Source organism: Microchirus variegatus, assembly GCF_963457635.1.
Source record: "Microchirus variegatus genome assembly, chromosome: 14".
In the NCBI taxonomy this organism is placed as follows: Eukaryota; Metazoa; Chordata; class Actinopteri; order Pleuronectiformes; family Soleidae; genus Microchirus; species Microchirus variegatus.
This window is the reverse complement of record NC_139815.1, coordinates 25,243,023-25,254,768: the sequence shown is the minus strand read 5'-3', so window position 1 is coordinate 25,254,768 and position 11,746 is coordinate 25,243,023. Positions and strand designations below refer to the sequence as shown.

The window sequence follows — 11,746 nt, the reverse complement described above, 5'->3', positions numbered from 1 at the left end:
AAAGTCATAAATAACCATGAATAAAACACAACAGATAAGGCATCGATAAATAAGATCCATCAAATGATGCACATATCAAACACTCCTAAAGAAAGAAAGAAAGAAAGAAAGAAAGAAAGAAAGAAAGAAAGAAAGAAAGAAAGAAAGAAAGAAAGAAAGAAAGAAAGAAAGAAAGAAAGAAAGAAAGAAAGAAAGAAACCAGCTGACAGTTCACTTCTCGAGGGAAAAACAAAATACCGTTGCTGGGTAACGCCTCTCGTGCACAGACGTGGCTCCGCCCCCTTGGACAAACGTCACACACGTCTTTAAACTCGGAAAAAAATCCCAGCTCTTCATTCATCGCGTCGTCGTTGCTTTACGTTCAACGTTGCTTTTTCGTCAACAAATAAACAACGAACAAACAAAAGTAGTCGTAAACAAAGATGAAACGTCCCGGAAACGTAGTGACAGCGTTTTTCACAACATCAGCTCTTCTGCTTTGTCTGCACTCAGTCACAGGTAAGTGTTTATTTTTAAATCACACAGGTCACATCTATGACATTATTACTGACACACTGCTCGATAAGTGTTCTCTCACTAACACATGTATTCACTTTTTAAGTCACTAAATAATCTAACGTGGACACACTTATACAGATCCTGCTGCTTATACGTGTGTCATTATCTGTCGATGATGGGAATATACTTGAATCCAATCCAGTCTTATTGATAAAGCACGTTTAAAAGAGAACACATTTGTCTGCACGAGACCAGTACAATCCATAAAAGACAGACAACACAACGGGAAAAAAAGCACACATTTCACATTAAAAGTACAAATAAAATACAATAAGATAGATAGATAGATAGATAGATAGATAGATAGATAGATAGATAGATAGATAGATAGATAGATAGATAGATAGATAGATAGAATGTATACAGTACATTATGTGTAGTTAATATGTAACTTGTATGCTCCTCATTACTTTCATGGTGAAACAGGTAATTAAATGTAAGACTACACTGTTATTACATGTGAGACTATTATTTTGAAAGTCCAGTGGTGCTATTAGTGTGTCAGTTTGTCTGGTTCTTTCTTTCCTTTTTTTATTTCCACTGTTGCCAAGTGCTCTGTTCTCTGTAATATTTGAATATACACACCTTCTTGCATAAAGTACCTGAAAGGGAGACTTGAGTAAAAGTAGAAGTGGAAAATGACTTTAGAAGTTGAAGTCACTTGTTATGATACTACTTAAGTAAAAGTCTTAAAGTATATGTCATTTTAGTGTACTTAAGTATCAAAAGTACAGGGATTGAGCCACGGTAGCTCAGTGGTAGGGCGAGATGTCTTTCAACTGGAAGGTTGTGGGTTAAATTCCTGGCTCTGAGAGTCTATATGTGTCCTTGAGCAAGCCACTTGTTGCACCATGTGAATGGGTGAAAACTATGGTGTGAAGCAGCTCATCAAGACTAGAAAAAGCTCTACATAAATACAGACCAAACTCTTCTTCGTCTGATTTTATTTGGTAAAGTATTATTGTTATCGTCTTTGTTTTGAAGCCTCTGGCTCTGTGGTTGTATAACTGCTCATTCCTGAAAGAGCTGCACGCTTCTGTGCAACCTGGCTAATCCTACAAGCTTTTAATCCAGCACATAAACACGTTCTGCTCTCGGTGTTGTTTATTTAGAATTTGTTTACAACCTCTTTCGTCCGTCTGAGCCGAGATGGTTATCCTGTTAATTAATTTAGTCAATGGACAGAGAAAAAAAAGGTTAAATAAGAAAGGCTTTTCTGAACATGCGAGCCGTTCTTTCATATCACGCAAATGTGCTGCTTTTCTTTGATTTATAATTTATGGCATTTATAAATTCAGTGATCTGTATTAAAACATGTTTAAGTTAGTCTCCCTTAGTTTTTCACACTACAATTGATGTGCTTATTTATAAACACAACATAGAGCCTCTCAGTTATGGCCAAAATCACATGATCCAAAATAAGACAATTATAATTACACATTTTAAATGTATTATTAACTTTCATCTTTGCATCATACAATGTTTTTATTAACCAGTTTTGTCAAAAGTGTTTTAACAATAGTGTTCCAGTATTTGTTTTCAATATCGCTTCCCTTTGTGGTGCCACCCTCTACAGAAGTAGAAAGTCTTCATTCATCATTCCCAAGTTTTAAAGTCAGGTTAAAGGTTGTCTGATGACTACTGTGGCGTCTGATGACTCAATAGTGTGGTTAAGAAACAGTAAAGGTAAAAAGTGTGACTCGTAGTGATCCAGCAGCAGAGATCTGTGACTCAGCACTGTGTTCTCCACAGCACTCCTAGTAAATCAAGGGTCTTGGGGTGTGCAGTCATTTTTTCTTTGAAATGGAATGCCAACATTTCACTGTTTACTATACGTACTGTACTATGTGCAGATTTACTGCTTTATAGTACCAAGGTTTAAAAGGACACGTGGCCACTGCTACAGCAAATGAAGTTTGACAAGGAGTTTTTATTTTTGGTTTGAAAGTAGGTGCAAAAATGTCATATGTTGAAGTTTGCTGTGAAGTTTTTGTGACAATATAAAACATCATGAAAGTTGAAAGGTGAAATCTAAAGTTGATGAAATGGTATCAGTTACTTGAGTTTGAGAATGGGCCCTTTGGACAGCAGCCATTTTCACTGCTCGTCTATCTATAAAGCAAGTTGCCTCTGTGTGTCTGTCTGTCTTTCTGTCTGTCTGTCTGTCTGTCTGGCTGTGACAGGCATATCTCGCTGATTGTTAAGATTTTGTATATTTTAATTTTCGCTGATTTATCATGCTGCAATTTGGCTGATTTAACACGCTACACCAGGCAGGCGGCAGCTCATCAGCAGTGGCTGCGCTGTCTGGAGCGGGGAGGTGGGAGTGAAGAGGCTGTCCTCACGGTGGGTGAGACATTTTCAGTTCACCACTGTACAGCTACGCTAATGCGAAGCAAAAATTGCATTGTGCCTAATGAGGTTGCACAGTGTTAGTATTATGTTAGCCTTTACGTTCCTTATCATGCATTACCATAAGTGATGGCTGCTGTGCAAAAGGCCTGTTGGATTGCATTAGGAGAGAAATTTAGTGTGTAGAAAAGTGTAATTTTCGCATTTGACGTATTTGTCCAAAATGTTACCTCCCAGGCTCAGATTTTCTAAATTAGTGTCACCTGTTCTTGTGCAGCTGCAACAATAACAAAAGACAAAGAGTTCTACACTCTTAGCAATAAAAGTGCTAAGTAGAACCATATAAGGTTCCTCATAGGAGAACCCTTTTTTGGCCCCAGGTGGAACCTATATAAAAAGGTGGAGGGTTCCACCAAGAACCCTTTTAAAACCCTTAATTCAGGAAAGGGGTTTTAAATGGTTCTTACTGGATCCATTAGTGTTACCAAGAACCCTTGAAAAAGCCTTTATTCAGGAAAGGGTTTTTCAAAAGCAAATTGTTCCAGGTAGAACCTCAGCTCTTGTAGAACTCTTATTTCTAAGAGTGTATACTTCATGAAACAGAAAGCGAATGCAGTAAATTCATACCTTCCCCGTTTTCCCTCTCATCAATCTTGTTGCTTCAGGCGATTACTGTGAGGTGAATCTCTGCCACAACGGAGGGACGTGTGTGACCGGCGTCGGAGACGATCCCTTCATCTGCATCTGCGAGGACGGCTTCGGCGGAGACACCTGTAACCTGACAGAGACAGGTGAGGGGTGGGAGGAAAGGAAATGTATCAGATCATGATAAATGAATGTGCTGAATCTAATGTGTTTTCTTCCTCCTCCTCCTCCTCTCAGGACCGTGCAGCCCCAACCCCTGTAAAAACGACGGGTCGTGTGAAGTCATCGCTCCGACCAGACGAGGGGATGTTTTCAACGAGTACATCTGCAAATGCCAGCCCAGTTTCGAGGGAGTGCACTGTCAAAACAGTGAGTTATTTGTGCTCATCAGTCCTATCTATGTTTGTTTTACTTATTCATACTTTTAAATGCTTTTCCCCACTTCAGTACAGTTAACCTTCATTTTTCTTCCTCATTCTGATGCTCAATTTGAACTTCAGCACTCCATCTTGACCATGTCTACCTGACTCAATACATGTAGTTGCTACCATGTGATTAGCTGATGAGATATTTGTGTTAACAAGAGGTCGAACAGGTGTTTCTAATAAAGTGAGTATAGGCTGCTCTACGAGTGGCAGTTGGAAGTGTGAACACATGAGGATTTTTCCCATCCTGTCAGAGCGTCACCTCGTAAAGTGATGTGCTGGGAGCGCACTGGTTTCATGAAAGACTCTCTTTCATTAGACCCTGTGGTCACTCTGTTTGGCTAATTAGTGAGTTGGACCACTTCAAGTCTCTTGGCATGCAAACCCACTGCGCTGCAGGGTCAACACAGAATCCGCTTGTGCTTGAGCTCGACCTAAATCAGAAGAGGAATTTGATATATCCAAACGTATCCTCTTAATAGTGGGAGTAAATTTCTTTCAAATTATTATTGCAGTGGATTTAAGACTTAGAATAACTGAAAGGGGGCGAGAAAATATGGGATTAAAGTGTGTTGAACAAGTGTGAATGTCATTATGCCTAGGCTTAGACTGAGGCCCATTTGTGAAAAAACTATGAGCCTTCTTTTCTATGAAGAAAACAACATAATAATGTCATTTGAAAATATATAACTTCATCGTCTTTTCAGGAACAGCTCCCTCTCCCAGTGCCCACAGTCTGACCACCAATTCTAGGCTTTTCCATCGTGGTTGTCCACATTTTCTATTTTTTACTCAGTCAGACGTCATCGGCTGGACTGCTGTTGTGGTGTGGGATAGGGTTCTGTCTATATATGATAGACTTTATAAGTTATAGATTTGTAAATTGCATTTCATTTCAAATCTCCGAAGTTTATTTTAAATCAGTTCACTTAGCTGTGCTGTGCCAGTGCCATACAGGCATCTGTGTCTACGTTTGAACAATCCTCTTAGTGTGAACGGGAATTAGTATTAAACAGACCCATGTGGCATTACGTCAACCTGACGTCGGCTTTGCTCTAGTTTTTGGGTTAGCAAGAAAGGTAAAAGGAGGCAGGACGAAAAAAAACTACATTTAGTTTATTTATTGCTTAACATCTTATTTTGAAAATGGCATGTACAATACAAAGCACTCAAGTGTAATGGCTGTTATTTTAGATAGATGTAGATAGACGAAAGATACTTGCAGTACGCTTGCATTCGCTAAAACAGGGATTCTCATGTTTTAGATGTTTCCTTGATCAAACACACCTGATTCAAATGATCAGCTCGTCAGTAAGATCTGCTGAAGCCTAATAACGAGCCATTTATTTGAATCAGGTGTGTTAGAGCAGGGAAACACCTAAAACATGCAGGACAGTAGTGGCTCCTCAGGACCAGGAGTGAGAAACCCTGTGCTAAAAAGAAAAAAAACAATAATAACCTGAAATAATTGCTGTTGTTGATGAGATCATGGTGTGTAAATGCAAAGACTATCATTAGAAAAGGTTCTAAGTATAAGTTGTGCACTGTTCTGTCTCATCGGTGACAGGAGGCAGCAATACTGTTGTAATGACAGTGACGTCTGATGTTTCTAGACCGTGTTGATTAGCTTTCAAACAATAAGGTTCTTGTGAAGACAACTGAAAGGAGTAAAAATGTGTTGTTGCTAAGCTTAAGTCATGCATTCGCCACTCAGACTGTGAAAGTGTGCCACCTTGTGGAGCTTGGTGAGTGTGTCATGCGCAGTCTTTCCTGTTACAGCAAAATGCATCTATGTTGACTTGGATGTATCTGATTGCATCGAAATTCTGGACCTACCTACCAACCTACCTACCTCCCTACCTTCCCACATACCCACTTACCTACCTATCTTCATACATAAAAACCTAACCCTAACCCTACTTATCTACCAGTCTATCTACTTACATATCTACCTACCTACCCACTACCCACCTACCCAAATCCCCACCATAATCTAATAATCTCTTATTCGGGCCATGATGTACAATCCTCAATTTCACACAATTTCATCCATATCGTTTCTTTAATAGTTGAGTTTTGCTGCTCACTGACAGACAGACACTCAAACACACCAGTAGCTAAATGCAGAACTCTAACTCTGTGTTATTTTAAGCACTCTGAGGTCTTCAAGCAACAGGTGTTGTTTCTGAATGGGCCTAAGCTGAAACTAAGCTGAAACAAATGACTCCATGAGTTAATAATTGAGTACTGTTTTTTTTTTTCAGATGTGAACGACTGTGCCCATCAGCCTTGTAAGAATGGAGGCATGTGCAGAGATCTTAATGGAGACTACACCTGCCAGTGTCCATCGCCGTATGTTGGAAAGCAGTGCCAGCTACGTATGTTCACCCTCTCACATTTATACATTCAATCGTGGTCAATTTTGTCAGCCGTACTTCCTCTAATACACACTCCAAACAGCATGATTGGCCAATTCCAAAAATCAGGGTTTGGTACATAGACAGTCAGACAAATGGAGCAAAAATACAAAAACAGTGGTCATACACATGAGCACTATTATATTTCAAAATAAAAACCTGACCTGAGACGGTGTGACAGATAGACGCAGATATCTGCTCTACTGTGTCAAAGGTCATCTGGTCAATAACATCCAAAAAAGAAGCCAACAAAGACTGTCAGCCATCCGCAAACTCAAAGGACTATACGTTGCACCTCACCTCCTGTTGTTACTCTATCAGAGCATTATTCAACCCATCCTTCTGTACTGTTCCACATGTTTCTTCACCATGCTTTCTGTCACAAATGGGGCCAAACTCACACGCATCACAAACACAGCTGCTAAAATCATTGGTCTCCCCACACCCAACCTCACAGAACTAAATGAAAAATCCATCAACCGCCTAGCAAACTCCATAGTTCAAGACACCACTCACCCACTGCACCAATACATCACCCCACTACCCTCAGGACGAAGATACAGAACCCTCAAATTCAGGAGGGCTCGCCTGGGAAAAAGCCTGATCCCTGCAGCTATAGCGGCCCTGAACAGCAGGCCCCGCTGATCTGTCTGTCCAACACTGATCTGTCTGTCTGCTGTTTCACTGTGTCGTCATGTACTGTATGTTGTCACTGGTGCTGTGGATGTTGTTGTGGAAAGCGTTGTCTGTTTGTGATGTATGTCCTTCATTGTGCAGTCTGTGAAAACAAATTTCCCCATGTGGGACAAATAAACTTAATCTAATCTAATCTAACAGAAAAAAAATAACCACTGCTTTGAGAAAGTAAAGTTGGTTTTATAACTGCCATCTGACCCTAATCCTGTCCCAGGTTGCATTTCTCTGCTCGGGATGGAGGGAGGCGCGATAGAGGAGTCCCAGATTTCTGCTTCTTCCTTGCACTTCGGCATTCTGGGTCTCCAGCGCTGGGGCCCAGAGTTGGCTCGGCTCAACAACCAAGGCCTTGTCAACGCCTGGACGTCGGCCACACACGACAGCAATCCCTGGATCGAGGTGGGATTATCCAGACTCCGCACAGTAACTGAAACCCGTGGCAGCGAGTGCTGCTGTCAGGTTCACTAACTGCCTGATCGCTCTGTGACGCCTCCAGATTAATATGCAGAAGAAGATGCGTCTGACGGGCATCATCACCCAGGGAGCCAGTCGCATGGGCTCAGCTGAGTACATCAAGGCCTTCAAGGTGGCGAGCAGCTTGGATGGAAGTACTTATATCACTTACAGGCTGGATGGTCAAAGGAGGGACAAGGTTAGCCGTCGCCTTGAATTAAATATTAACGATGCCTTTAATTGTCAGTGTACCTGCAGGGAAGCTCACTCACCTCACGTGTGCGGCGTTGCAGGTTTTTATCGGCAACACGGACAACGACGGCACAAAGACCAACATTTTTGACCCTCCGATCATGGCGCAGTACATCCGCATCATCCCCGTGGTGTGCCGCAAGGCCTGCACGCTGCGTATGGAGCTGGTGGGCTGTGAAGTCAATGGTAAATACATTGGAAAACAGGAAATTAATGAAACTTTATAGAGGGTCTGCAGTAGGTTTAAATCAGGGGTACAAGGGGGTCCCCAGGACAAGGGGTGAGAAACCCTGTTTTAGATGTTTCCCTGCTTCAACACAAAATCAAAGACATAGTGACATAGTTACATTTGTGTAAGCAGTAATAGAAATCCATTAAGTTTCTTTCCATGTCTTATTTACTGTGTTTATTTCCTCTGACTGTGGCCATGCTGAAGGACAAAATGAAAGTCACTGAGTTCATTTCAGCCTCATAACACGGAGCTGCGGTCAGACACATCTGTGGATCCTGACCCTGCTCTCTGGAATAAACAGAACACTGTGTGAAGCGGTCACTGTGTACTGTAACAATAAAAGCAGCTGTAACAAACACTCGCAGACAGAAACACACACATTTGTTAGGCCATTTTAGTCTTCTTGAAATGTAAAACTAAATGTTTCCCTTACCACGGGGGAAACATGGTAAATGCGCAAACACTGCATTTGTAGCTTTATTCTTTTTATTGCATGCATTCCTTCTTCACTGTCTGTCCACTTTATCATGGGTGTAAAACTGATTTCTATCACTCAAACCCTCTGTGTTCCTTAATTTTTTGGTGGAGGAAGCTGGTTCGTCTCTTTTCTTTGGGTGTATTCATAAATCTGCTTCTCTTGCTTCCCTTCCTTCTTTTCCCTCCGTCTCTCTGCACCTGCTTTCGATTCACAGTTTATTCAAACACGTCAGGTTGCTCGGAGCCTCTGGGGATGAAGTCTCGCCTCGTCTCTGACGGACAGCTCACGGCCACCAGCGCTTACAGCACGTGGGGAATCGACACCTTCACGTGGCATCCTCAGTTTGCCCGCCTGGACAAGCAGGGGAAGACGAACGCCTGGTCTCCTGCCAGCAACAACCGCTCAGAGTGGCTCCAGGTGAGGAACACTGGAATCGGCGCTAAAATGTCACTGTGGCTTAAATGTCCTTTGATATCGACGGACGATTTTCTTTTCGTTTCTCGTTGTCAGGTCGATCTGGAGAGGACAGCTCGCCTCACAGGCATCATCACTCAGGGGGCGAAGGACTTTGGCGTGGTGCTGTTTGTCTCAGTGTTTAAAGTTTCTTACAGTAGCGACGGAGAGATGTGGAGTACGGTGAAGGACGAAGATACCGGAAATGACAAGGTCTGTCAATCTTTGAATCCGTACGATGAGGACGGAGGATGAAGTGTTAATGAGTTGTACAATACATTTACAAAGGGGCACTTAATGATGTATTATACAGCTCATTATCAATGAATCTGTCTATAATGTAATATATGAACCTGCACTGACAGACTGTCAATTACTTGTCGGATGCATAAAACGATAATGACATCCTCAAATTAAACGTTTTATCAGTAAACTGAAGTTATAAGTGTACGTTGCTGTCATAGACAAGCAAAGAAAACAGAAAATATTTCACATTTAGGAGGAAATGAGTCTACATTCAATGAGAGTTTACTAAAAGAATATAGAATGTTAAATAATTTAATGACTTTTGTTGTATTTTTGGTGGTTATTTGTGGTATTGACACATTATCAAACGCAAGAAAGTAATATAGTAATATAAGAAAGTGAAGTTTGTAAAGATCTCACTCTCACTCCCTGCACCAAAACCAATGCAGAAAACCAGTGATTTTACATGACAGCACACACAGGAGTTGTTGCTTCACTGCTGCCTCCATCAGTAAGTTTTTAAGTGTTTGAAATGCATCATCCACATTTATCTAAGAGACAAAGATTTCAAAATAAAACCAGACACAAAGACGCAAAAACCCAGGGTAAGGAGAACAGACAGAGCAATACAAATTCCATAGACAGCCATCTAAACTAAGAGCGCCTGGAATAATCCAGGGGTCGGGACATCGTCTTAACACTGAATGTCTGGGAGGAGAACAACCCAACTCCGTTTGGTGGGTGTTTTCCCCTCATGTACAACTGTCATGAAACTGTGCAGGTTCAGCTCAGTTACTCCTTATGTCCAGGAGGATTGTTATCCATAGCAAAAACTCAATAACTTTTGCTCAGTGAGTCATTATTGAACCTAACTTTAACGTTTCTTCGCAGCTTTTCGAAGGCAACGTCGACAACAACACGCACAAGAAGAACGCGTTCGAGGCTCCGTTCTACGCCCGATACGTCCGAGTGGTTCCGTGGGAGTGGCACGAGCGCATCGCTCTGCGCATGGAGCTGCTTGGCTGCGATGACTAGAAGCTCGTGTGTAGTCATTCACCCGTTCGTCTCCACGCTCATCCAGCTCCTCCGCCTCCACGGACCACAAGCGGAGAATGGATCCTGAACAGAGTCGCCCTTGTTTTGTACTTTATGGAGTTTGTGTTGAATAGATTTGGACTTAAACACTTGTAGCACTTTCTGACTAGTGATTTTTTTTATTATTATTATGTTAGTTTGACAGAATCAACTGTTGAGTATCTATATGGTTTTAGGAACTTGTGGATCCTTAAGCAAACTCTTTCAAGGCATCCAGATCAAGATGGATTACAGAATCCTCCCCATTGTCCAGTGTGTGAGAAAAATAATGACATCTAACAATGAGACTGAAGATTGTAACAAATGGACGACTCACTAAAGTGACCTTGGCATGAAAGAAAAGATGTCATTCTGCTTCTTCAGTTGTATAGTAAGCGTGTAGAAACATGAAAGGCCTCTGAAAGCAATGCATAAAATACAGTTTTTATATAGAATGAATGTAGAAAGTCTTGACTCGTTATTTTCTATACTTCTCTATTTGTTTCACATGTCAATTTTGTGTCCGTTGCGTTCCAACAATGGAAGAAAGCACTTGTTTGTGTATTTGCTGCTGCACCTGTTTTGTCTTGTGTGTTATTGTGTCTTATCAGCAGGCTGGGCACAGTTTGGTGCCTGAGGAAAAAACAAGAAAAGCACTCGGAGAGTTCAGACCCCAAAATTTAATCAGGTGTCCCTGGTTCATCCAAATCCGTCCGTGACTTTTTGAGTTATGTAGATCAGACAAACAAACAAACTCCGGCGAAAACTTACTACTTCCTGGCGGAGGTCAATAAAACTGAACTAAAATGACTTACTAAAGCCACTTACTCAAACATAATTTGATGTAGTATATTTAATTCAGTCCAACATCGCTCTGTGGTCTTCCTCTTTTCCTCCTGAATATTTCATTTCTGTCAATAAACCCCTCTAAATGTTACACACTGAATCTTCAATAGCAGTTCTCTCACCTTAGCAGTTTTCATTTTAAACCTTAAACCTGACACTATTATGTAAGCAACAGCAATTTTGTTGAGGGCACCTTTAAAATCTATAATAAAATAAAAACGTACAGTCCAAGAGACTTCAATAACACCATGTTTGCAAACAGACGCCACTGTAGCTTCCTGAACGATGCCGTACAAACCATTTATTCCACTTAAATGACAGGTTATTGGTAGAAAGTTAAGACATTATATGCAAGTGTCTTGCTTTATCGAGGCTGCCATCTTGCCATGATTCTACAGGTAGCACAGAAACATTAAAAACCATGCGTTTTGCATTTTGAAGCTGAATTCTTTCTGGTATGTTAAGGCCACCGTAGTTTCTTGAAACGCTTTGAACGGAGGAGGAGTGATTTGTTTCCCTCTATAGTCTCTTACACACTGGACTTCTAAGGTCTCTGAGAGTTGTGTATGTGTTTCAGTCACTTGTTCACAAAAATGGTCTTTTATTTTAACACTATGTAGGG

At 41.2% G+C, this 11,746-nt stretch overlaps 1 protein-coding gene across 1 annotated transcript; it reads left to right on the top strand.

Moving 5' to 3' along the window:
- The first annotated feature begins 391 nt into the window (after positions 1-391).
- LOC310936659 (lactadherin-like) lies at positions 392-10,240 on the top strand. Its single transcript, XM_083900766.1, has 10 exons — positions 392-498; positions 3,576-3,701; positions 3,793-3,924; positions 6,245-6,358; positions 7,308-7,489; positions 7,587-7,742; positions 7,837-7,981; positions 8,720-8,922; positions 9,016-9,171; positions 10,096-10,240. The coding sequence occupies exons 1-10, from the start codon at positions 423-425 to the stop codon at positions 10,237-10,239; spliced, it is 1,434 nt and encodes a 477-aa protein (XP_083756892.1). The 5' UTR covers positions 392-422; the 3' UTR covers position 10,240.
- The last annotated feature ends 1,506 nt before the right edge of the window (positions 10,241-11,746 follow it).

What these genes read in the sequence shown, in the direction of transcription:
- LOC310936659 (XM_083900766.1), top strand. Translation starts at nt 423, where the DNA reads ATGAAACGTCCCGGAAACGTAGTGACAGCGTTTTTCACAACATCAGCT. An exon ending in ATGGTCAAAGGAGGGACAAG is followed by an intron (nt 7,743 to 7,836) that starts GTTAGCCGTCGC and finishes GCGGCGTTGCAG; the next exon opens with GTTTTTATCGGCAACACGGA. An exon ending in GGTGGGCTGTGAAGTCAATG is followed by an intron (nt 7,982 to 8,719) that starts GTAAATACATTG and finishes TTCGATTCACAG; the next exon opens with TTTATTCAAACACGTCAGGT.